The sequence below is a fragment of the Colias eurytheme genome, chromosome 2, assembly GCF_061535395.1.
Source record: "Colias eurytheme isolate Ceu_HAF_F1 chromosome 2, ilColEury1 Martin Lab GWU primary, whole genome shotgun sequence".
Classification (NCBI taxonomy): Eukaryota; Metazoa; Arthropoda; class Insecta; order Lepidoptera; family Pieridae; genus Colias; species Colias eurytheme.
In genome coordinates, this window is record NC_142981.1 from 9152281 (window position 1) to 9169364 (window position 17084).

The 17084-nt window shown below is 30.7% G+C and overlaps 1 protein-coding gene across 1 annotated transcript; it reads right to left on the reverse strand.

Moving 5' to 3' along the window:
* Window positions 1-645: 645 nt before the first annotated feature.
* On the reverse strand, window positions 646-16383 carry Hydr2 (abhydrolase domain-containing protein 2). Its single transcript, XM_090115298.1, has 7 exons — window positions 16063-16383; window positions 12827-12999; window positions 10625-10792; window positions 8500-8683; window positions 4751-4945; window positions 3833-3987; window positions 646-3543 (listed from the first exon to the last, which is right to left on the reverse strand). The coding sequence occupies exons 1-7, from the start codon at window positions 16215-16217 to the stop codon at window positions 3272-3274; spliced, it is 1302 nt and encodes a 433-aa protein (XP_089971424.1). The 5' UTR covers window positions 16218-16383; the 3' UTR covers window positions 646-3271.
* Window positions 16384-17084: the final 701 nt, after the last annotated feature.

Sequence of the window (17084 nt, forward strand, 5' to 3'; positions counted from 1 at the left end):
ATAATTTTTAAAAGCCAGAAACCCTTATTTGCGGCCGGATTTAATTAGGCATATCATTATATATGATAATAAATAGAAAAAAAATTAGCTTTAATTTGATATATGATTCATAAATGTGCGTTATGAACGTAAAAATGAATCGAAATCATACCTGTTTGCACCAGGCTGCCAAGATGTTGCGGCCAGGTGAAAAGCGGCAACCGTGATTTTTTAGAATTTTTATATCATTTGACGTGATGTAGACTACATTTTATTCAAAAAACAAGTGAACGAATTTTTTTCCCAAAAATCGATTAGAAAAATTTTAATTAAACATGCTTGCGGCCAAATTTTGACTGGCAACCTAGTCGATATATATTCTCCTAATTATAAATATACATAAAAATTCGGTTTTCAGCAAAAAACCGATGAACGCACTGATCCTGCGGTGGGATCTTAGACTATAAGGGGTGTTGTATATTTAATTATATGTATTTTGCGTACTGATCGTGTATACTTTGGGTTTGGAACGAAGAAGCAAGCATCCGCGGTGCAATTACCTATTAATTATTATGCACTTGTCTATGCTTATTCATTAATTTTGTACTTCATTAGGAGGCTTTAGGTATCTTAGTTTAGGAGGTAATAATAAATGAAAAACGTTCATCAAGTTATTCGTTTATTTTTTTGAACATCAATTGAAAATCCGCAATCAACGAGATGACCGCGGTACATTACTTTAAATAACATAATATACATTATACAGGCCAAATCTTAAGGCTCTCAAAACATTAGTCGCTCTACGACCATTTGGACATTTTAATACATTAATTTCCATTTCATTTAATATCTACACGTAGGCCTTCGGCTACGCTTAGGCTTGTTTCACGACAATCGTGAGATCACAAAAATTTTGGTTTTCTAAGTATATAACTACATAAAAAACTAGAGTAGATTGGTACTTACAGATAACAGACACAATCTAAAAGATATTGAGATATTTGAATACAGTTATAAAAGAGATTCCATATGTATCTGAAGTGAATTAAAATATTGTTATTGAATTATTAAAAAGCTAAAACTGACTAAAGTGCTTGAAGACACAACACAGCTGCCTGCGTGTACTGTTCTTATTATCGACTATACATACATTAAAAATATCAACTATGTCTGAAACAAGTTTTTTATGTAGGTATTTCATAAACTCATCAAGATAGTTGTAAATTAATTTAAACCAAAGCAAAAAGCGTTATCACGAAGCTTTACATCGAGTCAAAATTCGCTGGACTTAAAGAATTATAATTGATGATGGTAGCACTATCAACAATGTTTTAACTTCCCTTTACATACATAGACTTTGGACAAAATACTTCTTACGCATCTATTTTGTTAATATTAACTATTCAATTATACTGTACAACCATGCCTCACCAATGTTCAACCATCATCAATTATAACTTGTACATAAAAATTATTATACAACAACACTACTATAAGTACGCAATATTCTGATTATGTCGTATAACTCTGTGATCATTAAACTGTTCACAATCAAAGCTACATCTACAAAATTTTCTCATACGTGAACAAATTTGTACTCACAACACATATTCATTCTTGATATTCATCACAACTTCTAGACCATTCTAGGCCCCATGATATATTGGACGCATGTTTTAGACAGGCCATTCGAGTGAACCATGGTATATTATTATTTTTATGTTGTTATTCAGAAATAGTGCTCTGATGATAAATATAGAAGTAAAATTTCATATATTATGAGCAGTAATATGCAATAGTTCACCTCAAATCATTCAATAAAACAGCATTAACTATGTTTCCAATTTGTAACTAGCGGTGGGAATGTATAACTTATACTAGTAAACATTTTGGAAAACACGACTCGCATTTTAAAATACAATTTTTTCAACTTTTATCACCGTCATCATATATTTCGTCAATATGTAATCACCAGCTTGAATTTACTTCTCAATACACAAATTTCGCTATAAAACATTAAAACTGAAAATGCTTGCGGTTTTATACATTTTAAAAATTATTGGAAAATTTCAAAGGAAATTTTAATGAAATTCAATGCATTTATACAATCAAACAACGCATTTCCTTGTCTCATAACACTTATTTTGTAGAAAAATACGAAACTCCTTGCCGATTAGAATTTTAAAAAACATAGCTCGTTAAAGCTGGTAAAAAATATATAATCATATAAATGCACAATCTCATAAATCTATATTTGCCTGCAATTACACATCTGAGTCAACAGTATGACGTATTCCCAATAATGCCGTGACTCATATCAAACACCGTATCTCGGTAACTAAATATTGGTTTCGATACAACACTCCTTGTATATTAGTTTACTTACTTAACCGCGACTTAATAAATTTATCCATTTTATAGCCAGTTTCACAACTTATTTCAAGTAATCTATCAGTTAAAAGACAACATAATGTATGAAAATTAGAATCAAAAAGTATCAACTGCAAAAGTTAACAGTGATTTTATCAGCAAGTGGTGAAACTGACCTATTTTAAATTATGTAGGAAAGAAAGTGATAATAGCCTTAATTTAAATATTTATTTTGCTAGTACTTCACCCGTCCTTTGTTTACTTTGAATCAAGTACTTTGGTTGTATAAGAATAATTAAAAACTGTGTCATAAATGGTTCCGTATAAAAGACAATATCTTTACAATATTAAACATTTCAATCAGTTATATCACAATAAATATTAATGTATTTACTGTAAATTATAAGCTATTTAAATAAATAATAAATCAAAACATTAATATTATTATGTAGAATTATGTAAGTAGATAAATGCAATATAATACATATTTTTATTCGCAGATATTATAACAAGCTGATTTAAAATTTAATCAAACAAATATATCACAATATAGGGAAAAACTACTTTATCAACTACTTATCGTTTTCATAAAATAATAAATATATCAGTTGTACTGGAATTATTATGTGTAAGCGATTATTGTGCAACTTCTAAAATCTAGTGCACATTAAATAAAATTTTACAGATAACATTTAAATAATAACTAAAAACATTCGTATCGTTACTTACAACAAAAATAATCTCATTCTGAACAATTTCTAGGCACACTAAAGTATACCATTAGGCACATTTTCCAAACTCTCAAGCCGATTAATAAATATCGTGCAACAGTCAATCACGACTACAAATCTCGAACGTTCCACGCGAAATCGCCGTTGGAACGGAAATGCATTCGAATTTTTAATTTGATTTGGAATGTCAATTATATTTGTTGTGCGTGTTTCTCGAAGGGGTCGCGGTAGAGGATCGTGGCGGATTTGATGAGATCTGGTTCGTCGTCAGACACGTATTCTGTGGCGGCCATTAGCGAGTCTTTTGGTGAACATTTATTGTGCGCCATTAGCAAGCCGCCCGCCAGACCGACTAGAGCTCGGTCGAGCCACGTCACAGGGTTAGCATATAGCAACCCGCCTTCGTAGAAACCCAAGTGACCGCCGTGCGCTAGTTCTAGGAACATCTTCTTATCTTGCGAACCTGGAAAATTTATTATTTTGAATTTACTTGAAAACCACATACATGTTTTCATAGTTATAATGGATTTTTAATTAACAATAATTAACCCTCTTTTCAAGGTAGGCATTATGTAATATGCCTAATGCATAATCATATTGCATAATGCATAAATTATAAGTACATCAGTGATAATTCAAGTAAATTTAAAGCAGCTCCTACAGTTTAAAGATAAGTGTATAATGTAAAAATTTATTGTCTTTACGAATTTAAAAAGTCTGTTATAAAATTTAATCGGATAATAGGTACTTACTGACAAACTCCCTGACGATCGGCAAGAGCGGTTCAGGAACGATGGGATCGTCGCGTGCGTTGATAAATATCATCGGCGTTTTCACTTTCTCGAGGTAGAATGCTGAGGAACTCCACTTATATAACTCCGTCACTGAGTTGAACCCATATACTTTCCTGTAACAGAAATAAAATAAATAAATAAATTAAGTACGTACTTTGAAGTAAATAATAAATATATTATACATTTTTTAAAATGAGTTAAATAAGATTTTATCTTTCTTGGGTCAAATAAAGTGCACGTGAAAGAAACATCAATCAAAGTATTATTTATTTGTCTTCATAATGTAAATAAAAACAATTTTGTCTGAGTAGCAAAACAAGACAGTATATTATATGAGTAATTGTAGCAAATTCATGATTGAAGTGTGTTGTTTTTATACTCTTAAACAACACTCCTTCCTATTATAAACTATCAGTGTACCAAATTTCATGTTTAACGCAATTTCGCAAAAAGTGGTATAAAGTTCTTGCCCCACTGTTGATATATAGATTACTACTAGCTTATAAAACTTATAATAATAGTTATTTTTATTTTTTTTTTTTTTTATTCAAAAACTGTTCAGGCATTTGACCGCGATCTCGCCTGATGTTAAGCGCAGATGCGGTCCACTTGGTTAGCATGCCTGATCAGAGAGGTATAGCCTATTTACTTTTTTCTTAAATAAATCCAAATTGTACTAATTGGGAAACACAGTAGGAGAAAGGGAATTCCACTCCTTCGTAGTTCTGATCAGAAAAGTTTATCAAAACGCTTGGTGCGCACTCGAGGGATGTCAACCACGAAGGGGTGGAATCGTTGCGAAGTTCTAAAGCGGAAAGGAGAAGGCGGTACAAGGCTGTGCAACTCGGATCCGCATTCGTTAGTATCTACCCTCACCTAGAATAAGCCTCATCCAAATCTGGCAAAGTACCCGCAGACACAATCATCTTCTCATCCAGACTGTACTTATTCTTCATCTCTGGACTGAGCAGCATTCGCTTGTGTCGCGTGATGATGTTGCGATAGTTGTCCGTCATTATATATAAGTAGAACCGACGGAAGTTCTGCCATTGGAGCAGGTATACCATTGTGCTGGAATTCGAAATCGATTTATTGTTTGTGTGCCCATGAAAAAATAAAATATTAACTACAACTGAGACGCTATTATACATAGGGTTATACATATCTTTGGGCAAATGCGTAGTAAGTATGTGTTAATAAATAAATATAAAAAATAAGATAAGAGAGACAGTCTACCTATGGTAAATAACGCATATATTAATTTTATTATTATGGTTATGGTATTGAAAAAAAAAACAAGATCTAACAACATTTTAAATATAATTTATACAAAAACAAATAAATACATAAATAACTAATGAGCCAATTGAAATTCTTTCGACCTACAGACTAAAATATATGTCACTTCCTACATTTCCTATTGAAATTCGTTGTCCATTGTGTTTAAATAAATATAATTACATAATTAAGTTTGAACATTTGCAATTAAAAATAGGAATAAAGCATAGCTCAATTCAATAAATAAGCTTGAATTATGTATCTAAATATGGGGAAGGAAGGAGGAATACCTTCAATATTTTTATTCTTTTATAATAATTTAGTATGTAAATCGATCGAACACGATATTTAATCAATGCTATCATAATATCTAGAAGCTTCCACGTCATAGTCACTTCAGCTTTTACGATTAATGTATGTATCGAACATAGATCGGTTGTTTTAATAATGGATTACGTAAGGGGAAAATATTATACAAGTATGAGTTACCTAATATTTTCGATTAGATTTCCTCAGAAGATATTTATTGAAAACTTTATATATACTCATTTCATATTAGGTACATATGTATTACCCAATGATAAAATTCATTTTATTCAATTCTATGTCAATATAAAGCCGATAGAACAATCTTCTTAAATTAACCTTGAAACACAGCAGCCAATTGGAAGTGGTAATTAACAATGTTAATTTAAATATAAATGACATGTTTTAATCATTGCTTACTTTTACATAGTCTGGCAATTATTTTTGACTCGGGTTAAAATTTAAAACCAACATGTGGTTCAATTAAATTATATCTAATTACTTATAGTTATTATACTCGTCTGCAAATCGCTGTTATCCGTTCAAATTAATACACAATCGATAAGATGTTTTCATCGTAAGCAAGATATTTGATAGCCCTTGATACATACAAAGTCCTACATTTTATTCTAGAACGTGGAGCGTAAAATGAATCATACAGGGGACTATTGATTTCTGTGAGAAACGCTCTATTAGAGTACATGTGCCAATTTTGTGGTCACTTATTCACTTTGTCATTATTAATTGAATGTGGTAACAAACATATGTTGGGTAGTTAAAATAAAATATTATTTAATTATTACTATTTTTTTTCTTTTAAGTTACTAACATGAAATCAGAATTTAAATTGAAACTATAAACTGTTAACATTTTTATCAATCGGAGAATATGAGAATTTTTTCTATATAAGATGTGAGCAAACGAAAAATTTTATTAGCTTCAAGGTAAACTGGCGAGCGACATTGCCCTAAATATTAAACCTTTTAATTTTTAAACATCCAAAAATGGTGCCTTTACTTAAAAGTTAAAACTCATTTTTGTTGCTTTCGTTTGTTTAAAATGTTAAAATCGAACCATATAATGAATATATCCTAACAAAAACATAAATAGGTAGCCAATAGAAGACGTAAAAATCTAAATTGTACTTTTAATTGTTTTTATTTATTTACAGACTTGATCCTCCTAAATATAATACCTATATAATTATCTGGCATGAATATTTATCCAATTACGAAACACAGTTAAAATAAAAACAAAACGCAGATTTAATTTAATAATAACAACTGATAAATAAAATATGTTTACAGAGAAATCATGTTCGACCTCAATATGAAATATTACCGTATTATAAAAAATCTGCGTCGTAAGTTTATAAAATTATATAAATACCTTTTGATAATAAGTCGCAAAACATATTTATATAGGTAAATGGGAAAAGATTATAAGAATCTTCCCCTAATGGTAAATATGTTATTTAAGAAGCATATTAAGTTAAAAAGCAATACGATACAAATATTTGCGGTTCGGAGGGAAATCAATATTCAGTACCTATGTACCTACATATTTTTCCCGGCCAGCCAAGCCTAATTCACACCGAAAAATTACTAAACAATCACTTTATTGTGTCATAATTTGGGTTTATGATCTCACTAATGGCTAGATACACACGATTAAGGCATTCACAAATTTGAGTAGCGGCCTTGAACTTAGCTAAAGTGGAAATGCTAATGTATTCCTACCTACTACGATATATTTACAAACCACAGGTTATAAACATGGTGATAGTATGGGGAAATTCGCTATTTCGAATGTAAACAATCTAAAGCAAGGATACAGCCTTCATTTATAATGGGATTACTCACTCCTCCTTATAATATGTGGAATAACATAGGAGGCGGTAATAAAAAAAATACAAGTTTATACAAAATATTATTAAGTATGTTATAGTTGAACCAAATTAAAAAAAATACTATTGTGAAGAAACACTATTTGCTAGATACGGATATCAAATTACTGTTACTACTTTTATACAACCATTCTTTACAATTTTTACTCTACGAGTCGCGACATTGAATATTTTTACCGGAATCAGGATATTTATTTCCCGCCGGTGATCGGTATGCAATATTTTAATTGTCTGGAAGAACAGTTGTTATAATATTGCACAACAAATACCTACAGCTTACGAAATGGCGACTAAAATTCCTATTGTAATTTATGCGCGTGCATAATTTGTACCGTTAATTCAGTCTTCATAATAAAAAGAGATAATTACTTATACGTCTGAAACACAGCGACAGACAATTGTTGCTGATATTATTATGTACAGGACTACGGTACTTTATATGACGTTTTAAATACCCTAAAAATATTATTTTAACAAGGCCAAGCATCTGTAATATTAAATTAGGGTGTAGAACCTAAGGAGTCATGTTTTAAAACGTTATGTAGCAAAATATGAGTTGTTCAGTGGTCTCAAATAATTGTAAAACATAGCATTGCATATTATATTGCCAAATAATTAAAACATTTTAATTCGTGTGTTTCCTCACTTATATCAGTTTTGCGATAAGCCCAATAGTCAATACAAAACTCGAGCAACGGGTTATCATTTTTATATCAACGGTAAAGCCAGCAATGTTTTGAATTTAAATGCTATAGGCATATACCTCTTTTTTTGAAATTAACTAATTATTATTTATTGTTTATTTAAAATATCTCCTCGCAATCGTGCTAATATACCTTATTTTCAATAATATTATAAGTCAGATAGTTTGCGTATGAAGATGAGTCACTTGTCAATCTAATTCTTGGAAATTAGATAACGAACTAAAAATATTAAAAATTAAAGTAGTTTCTATCTATCTAGTAAGCGAAATACCAGCTAAAAGTAGTACCATTTACATATTTATGTTCTCAGAGATTACCCTAAGAACTACGTCTCGAATAATATTGGTAAATGTGTGTCTATCGAAACAGTTTCCGACAGAAATACATTCGTAATACGTTCTCGTACGTATCTCGAATTTTCCGATACTTACTCGATAGCATTATATCCCTGACAAATTGAAATCCCGCCGATGATATTCGTTGGCCTTTTCCTGTCCTCGCCCAAGTACTTCGTAATCAAGTTTCCGCCGAGACTGAAGCCGACTAGAATCAATTTCGTGCCGGGATATCGCTCCATGAGATTCTCTATCATGTAATTGAAGTCATCTGTGTGACCTGAAACAATAATGAGTTTTTGAGATAAATCGAATCGTTTCGAACATTACGAGCCGCCGCGACGGACAATGAAAAGATCATTAGCCTTGTAGATAACTATGACATGTTTAACTTACGTGATAGTCGAGTTATTTGGAAATTATTTTGCGAATATGCGATGTTTGCTGAACGGTGTTAAAACTTAAATAGAGCTATAGTGTGGAGGAAATATAATAATTAGCACGTATTATGAAACATAGATACATAGTTGCTTCAGTTGCTTTGTTACTTATTAAACATTTCACTTATTTCCAGCGCCAAGTGAAAGTATGTTTACCGTTGGAATACTAACTTTTAACACTACTCGGTTTTTAATTAGAAAAAATGTATCAGACTAAATTTAAATGAATCATTTTGAAATAGTAACTTATTTTTAACCTAAATATTCATCTATAAATCAATACAAACTTATTAGTTATTAATTATTATCATATTTTATATAATGCCTTTGTTTTTTTTAATGTTATCCTTCACTGAATTACACATATAAAATCAAATAAAAGAAATCATTTATGTAGAGTTATGTATTATAAAACACGTAAGTTTAAATATGCATTGACCGGTAATATAAACATGAAATTATTTTTAAGAACAAAGGCAACTAAATCGATTGCAAGAGTATTGATCGGTCACGGTCATTAAAAATTGATAGAAGCAAATTCAAACAGGACAGTCATACTAAGATATGTCCGAAGCCTCAACATTGAACTATAAATAAACATTACATAATGCAACACCTAAATTATTATATAGCCTTTTGGTTAGCATGAGTCAAGCCTGCGCGTGTTCGTTTATACAAGCTACAAGAGATGACATCACATCTTAATTTTTAATCGACACATAACTACTGTTATAAATTTTTCATTAATTATAGATCATCCGACTACACAACAAGGTTACATATTTAACCTTTTCCGGGATTATGGTATAAAGACAGTCACGTAAATAGTGTTTGAACTTGAAAAATAATCAACATAAGCTTCCGGTAAGAAAGGTGTTTATTTTTCTAAAGATAAACATTTTTTTCTTAATGTGTCATTTTGCGTCTATAAAATATTTCATTACTCATACTTTGCCATAATTGTAGTCTATTCGGTCATAGTTGCATATAAGTGATTCATCATTCGATCATAGGTGTACATTGTACAACTTTAATAGAAAAAATGTATGTATATACCTAATATATTCTATAAGAACAATCAAAAAACATTGGGTGGTATTGTCATTGAAATCCCACTTGGTCTTTCAACTGTAAACAAAACGCAAGCAGTGGCAAAATTACACCAATGCATGACTGAATGCGTCTGTTATTTTTTCTCATTATGCATCAAACAATAGACTGAGTCATTGAATAAGAATATCTTAATTCTTAAGAGTTTCATAATATAGAATTAAACGTGAAATCAGTTTAATAATATTTATGAATAACGCCAGAATATCTCTGTTGGATTACTATTTTTCAAAATTTTAAATTTTTTGGATTCAGAATGTTTTTTGTTGTAAAGTATCTTATCAATACTAATCAGGAAAGTTTTTGATAGAATAAAACATTTTTTCTTTTACAATGAAAGTGATCCGAAATAAGCCTGAATTTTCTTTAGTTACAGCATGTCTAATGTCTATGTACAGTGTACACACATCCATGAGCAAATATCTGCATGGTTTTGTTTGTTATGAAGATTATTTCTATACGTATAGGTATATAGGTAGTAGGTACATTACCAACATAAGAAAGCTATCATAGGTCCTATTTTACCTTGAATCTACCATAAATTTTATATTAGTTTCTCAGATCGATGTAATTTACGGGCATTTATGTAATTATATTGCAAATCACAAATGCAATATAATTACTAAATTGAGCATCCCTCAAACTTTATACATCAAAAACTACACACTTACCATACGAAAATATCCGAGTTCCCGTAACAGGCACGCTATTTAGGGCTCCGATGTGGTTGAGCACAGCGCACCTGTACCCGTGGCGTTGCGAGTAATGCACATACGTACGTATGTACACACTCTCCGATGTGTTGCCGATGCCGGGACAGATTGCCACCGTGACGTCATCTGCATCCAAATGTGTTTGTTTAGGGAAAAATGGAATGTCTTTATTGCGTTTACGTTATAGCTATAAATATTGTTAATGGGAAGTGATGGAGGTGATTGAAAATCTAATAAAAACATGATTGTTTTGATACAAATTTTTAGATTTTAATCATATTCTAATAGATTAGATTTCATGGAGCCGAAATTGTATGAGATTCTAATAAGAAAAACACGAAAAAATATAAGGTCATTCTTATTTATTTTAACTGTCTTTTATGTCGTAATGGAATGGCCCGTTGATGGGTAATTTTATTTTTATATTGAGGCAGATTGCGTTTAGTAAATTTAAATCATATTTTTCAATACACGCCATCTCTATGTTCGTCAAAAAGGTTTAAAAATTACATAATAAACGGAATCAAACTTCGTCCATAAATCATAGCTGACCCTTAAATATGCGAAGGGCCAGAGACCTTCACATTGTAACATACAGTTTGTACATAATATGTATTAGGAAATTTACGAGTAGGTACTAGATACAGGTAAACGTAGGCGGGTCGAGAGCCGCGATCTCGTCGTAAGGAGCTTGACAAAGACAAAGGTTAATTAATTTAACTCGTTGGCTTTGCTCGATTTAGATTTTTAACTAAATTAGCTGCCAGCGTAAAATATGCATTGTATTAATATACACCTGCGTTTATCGTTGTTTAGAAATCTGCTGTAGGTATACTTTGTAAGCGAAGGTTTATAATTAAACAATACAGGGAACATTTAAATAATTTTTAACAGTTTATTTTTCAAGGCAATTATATCTACTTCTCATAAGTCATATGTATGTTTTAAGTGCACAAAATTATAGATTTACTTATTATAGCAGTGTTAATGAACCTTCAAAATTACACGATTGGCTTTTTGTTAATCAAGTCTTTCAACTTTCTATGCCGTCCAAATTGGATATAATAATGGAAAATGCTTAAAATAGTGTGTATTTATATTTATAAAATGTTTAATTAATTAAAAAAAGTTTTTTAATATTGCTTGCTGAACCAAAACCACCTCAACCATTAATTCAGTTTTCTTGCAAACAGATTGATCGAATATGTTTTTTTCCCTCTTGACTCGGAAATATTTTTAAAACATCAACATTTTTATATAAAAATCCGGAAACAAACGATTATATTATTTATATTATGCACTACGTAAACACGTAATTAAATGTTACTTCCTAACTAATCAGCTCACTTCCAAGCAGAAATAAATCAGAAAAAAACAACTACTGAAACCTTCGCATTCGATCGATTTATATTAGCTAGTTCAATAAAGAAACGAATCTTCAATGGCGGCCAAAGCTGACTTTGACAGATGGTAGGATCATCAAAAAAGAAAATAAAAATAACGTAAATTGATAATTATTTTATTAATTATTTCAAATTGTTTGTTGACAAACTTTTTTGTTATTGTATTTGTGTATTTATATGAATTATCATATTTACGTATACAGAATGTAATAAAATCCCCATAATACTTGTAATAAGCCCATAAAACTGAACAACTTTTCCCAAAGAACATATTTTGTCAAATTCCAAGAAAACATTATTTACTTTCGCAAATGCATAATTGTCATTGTAAATTTATGATAAAAACTATTATAGGGAAAATCAAATACATTTTAGTGATTTTATTTTTCCATTTTTTTTTTGCATACCGTACGGCCGTGTGTGAGCGAGAGGGAATGATAAGCGCCGCCATTGAAGATTCGTTTCTTTAAAGAACTGACTAATACCTTACAATTTTATCTTCTCCATTTTTCCTTCACAAGTCAAATTATTTCATAACAGACAACTTACTATATTAATTTATAATCCTATTTGCATAAACATAAGCAATGCTGCAATTTTAATTACTTGTAAAGAAAAATGCAAAAGACTTATATTTTTCTCAGTAAAGTCGGTGTAAAGTTAACGTCACCTTACAATAGATAACATGTACTTAGTTGCGATGTCATTGTATCTTATTAAATTTTAATAAAATATTAAAATACCCTCCAATTCTTACCTTCATGTTCCGCACCGACTGGTTCATACAAATCGTAAGTGAGAGTAGAACGATCGGGCAAGATTAGGGATATTCTAGCTCCAATCGGCCAAGGACAACGGACACGACCAATCAGACTGTGTAGTATAGTCTGCACGTGGCCGCTGAATCCCCATAGCCGTGTCGGTATGTAACTGCAATAAAACGAACGACATTAATACGAGATGACTATTGAAATTGATATGTATTTATAAGCTTGCTGAACCACAACTATTGTGATTGAAATATCTTTCAAATATCAATCGCTACCTCATGCATTTGCGTGGGTGTAGTCAAATTAATATCGCCGTGTTTTTAAGCGTATTCAAGACATCTGTTTGCGCGTAAACAAATCCGGCTAAACTAAGAGTGAAGAAATACACACTACACTTGGGTTCGGAGAAATGAATATTATAACAATTAAAATAGAATATTTCCATTGCACAAGGTCATTCGGCTTCCATTACATTTTTAATGATAGAAGAGCTAAAGCAATGGAAGACATATAAATGTGTGTGTAAAATAACTTCAAAGTATTTTATTTTTTAATAAATAGCAATTGTATGAATGACATGAATGTTCAATGTTTATGAGACAATTTCTTTCTATAAATATTATGTACAATGTATATTTTTATCTTTATGAAATTTAATAATTAAGAACCTTTGAGTTTTTGTTGAAATATTTATAGGATCTGTAATCAGCATATAACCTGATGAGATGATCAAAAGATGATAATTATGTGTCGCAGTGTCTCCTCTACTAATTAGAAACACAAATCCTTTTTTAGCTAGACGAAGAACAACAAGACAAGACAAGTGAATTCGGATGACTCTACGACTGATGGTCCTTAGTCATTAATATTTGTTGGAATGTTGAAGGTATTTGTAAATATATAACAAACAATTTTGATAACCATTGGATCTTGTTTGTGAGAGTAACAAAATAATAGATTATGCATGAGATAAAATTATCATACAGTAACAACTTAACTAATTTCCTTGTGGAATTGTAATAAAGAAATTCCGCAAGGAAATTAGTCAAGTTTAAGTAAGTTGTTAGGACCAATATTGTTTAAATATATATTATACAAGACAGTAACTTATGATTAAAAATATAAATACCTATTCAATCCAAGAAGCTTATATCCACCGACTTGCCAAATTAGGTGTGAAAGGGATAAAAAAACATACAGGTGTCATTCAACGTCATATTTTCTTGTTACAATTTAATGGTCATAGTGCAATCTCCAGTGTATTAGATATATAAGCTTCTTGATTCAATCCATGACATTCATTTTGCTATTGACATTACATATAGTATCACATACTGGTTTCATATTAATAATTAGTCAATTAATTTAAATAAATCTAAATTAACTATTTAATAATTAAAATAATTTGGAAAATCCAAAAGTGCACGCCTCATAATTTTTTTTTAATAAATATTTATTAATTATTATTTTTGTTTATTGAATAACAATTAAACCACATCGAATCAGACCCTGAAAAATGAAAGGGTTCTATTCCTGAGCATACTCAAGCGTAAGAGAAAAAAAAAAGACTCGATTAGTAAAGTATTTCGGTCGCTATCGTGTTAACAAGAAAAAGGATCCGCACATACAGACACACGGACGTCCAAGACAGAACTTTTTTAAACTGTTTTTTAACTAGTTTAAATAACAAAAATGACATCAAAAATATCATGAACGTTAAAAATAGTGTTTTTTCTTAATATGTGTGTGTATGTACTATGTATTATCTTACAAGTGCAATGTATGATACATAAAGACATTTTAAGTTTGAAAAATCAGATGTTTTGCGCGAAGTGACAGTAGTACCCACCTCAACGCTTCGCTTATGAGGCGTGCAATAACTAGCACATTGAATGAAAAGATGAGACATTTAATCCAACATTTATTGGTTTGTTTATAGACTCCAATATTAAGTCAAATATTCTAACACTTATTACTTATAGAATAAAAGTAATGATAAATGGATTCAATGCATAGTTTCGTTATCTTTAACACAAAATCGTTCATAATCATCTGGTAGCTATAAAATTCCAAATACTCAATTGAACTTGGAATCATATACTACATCTGAAATTCTTAAATTGCCCATTTTCTCTTCGCAATGCAAAAGTATAATTGACATCAATTGGCATAAAATCTAGATTGACAGACTGGTCACATGTTTCGAACATACTCCATGTCAATTGAATGGCATCACAACAATTGATGATTATTTCAATAGAATTGTGAAAGATAGGATACTTATGTATAATGTCTCCATGGAAGTAGTTGTACCAAGAACATGCAATCATAAACATTTGCGATATGTTATATGCATGGTATAATTATTAGAAGACTAACTATAAAATTTGTTCTAGACATAGTCAGACGAAGAACTTTGATATCATGCTTCACATGCATAAATATTAGATAATGCATTAATACTGATATATTTTACAATACACTTGATCTATCTACACAATTTTGATTGTTATCAACCTACTTGATAATGAAAATATACTGCAAGTTAAAAGTATATCTCACACAAGTAATAATAACTTGTTATTAGTACTTATTACATCATTTAATTTGTATAGATTGAAATGATGTCACATACAATGTACTGGTATATATTGGTCCTATTTTTATTTGACTATAATATTAATTTGCTTTACAATAAAATAAAGCTGAAGAGTTTGTTTGTTTGTTTGAACGTGCTAATCTCAGGAACGAAGGTCCGATTTGAAAAATTCTTTCGGTGTTAGATAGCCCATTTATCGAGGAAGGCTATAGGCTATATTATATCATCACGCTAAGACCAACGGGAGCGGAGCAATGCGGGTGAAACCGCGCGGCACAGCTAGTTTACAATAAATCGCAACAGATATTTTAAAATATGCCTTCAACATTCTGATTTTAAATCATTTTGCAATGTATTGGAGATAAAAACAAATGTGTTATTTGGTGAATCACATATAAATAATAACACTAAATCAAATCTTTATTTAGTTTTGTTTTTAAGAAATATGGTATCTGTTAATTCAAACTTATAAAATATAACCAGTCTTTAATTCATAGATCATTGGAGGTAAGTACTCATATGTTTTTGAGTGATAATTTATGTGAATTATGTATTAAAAGTGAATATGTTTTTGTCATAGGGAATTATTTTATAAAAATATAATACAAAATAAATGTTACTTACGGTTCATTCAAAAACGGAGCAATGAATAGAATATTTTCAATGAAATTTTTATCTCGGCCATAAATAAGAGGCTTATGAGGTTGACTATTCACATTCAAAATTCGGAAAAGTACACACAAGATCACTGCAACAACGGCCAAAAGCACTGTCGACATTTTTGGAGCATAAATATATTATAGACGGGATCTCTACATAATAAAATAATAATTTCACTTTAAATATGAAAGTAATTATGAATCTTAGCGGAGTAGAGCGTAGGTATGCAAGTACACGCACTTTCCATAACAATCTTTCGCTAAACTGCCGTAGAAAAACACTATTTGACTATGACTACATGTCAAACCGCAAAATTGACATATTTTGTAAGTCAACTGTCAATGTTGAATAATCATAAAGGTTCTAGAAGTTTGCATATATCCGGGGTGCTGATTGGATAACCTCATCAAAACTACAGTAAGATTCTGTTCTGATTGGTTCATTTTCATGCTTCAACGTGTATTCTAGTTTTGTTTATGACCTTCTTGCCATAACAGAAAAAAAAACACCTTTGACAAAAAAATGTGAGAATTGCTAACGGAAATAGTATGAAAATATTGTGATGAAAATCGTCATGAAAGGTCATGAAGGAATAAGGATGCAGGATTGGTGCGGGGAATGGGGATTTTTTGGTACTTGGACCATTTGGATGACTCATGACACTCAGAGGGGCCGGGGGCGTTGGTGTGAAATAAGGTTGGCAGGTGCAAAAAATCTCTTCGGTTTTAGGAAATATTTAGGTAAAAACCTGATCTTCAATTTTTTATGAAACTAATTAATTTTCTTCAGCTAATGTAGTGCTTAGATCATGGCTTAGATATTGTAATGCATGAGCGATGAAGTTATGGTTGCGTAGATTTTTTGAATTTACCACTTTTTCCAGTCTCCAGAGTCCAGACTATTAAGATGTGTCCAATTTCCAAAGAACGCAATATCACAGAATAGGGTTAAAAGTAGCCAAATAGTAGCTAACGCTAACAATATGC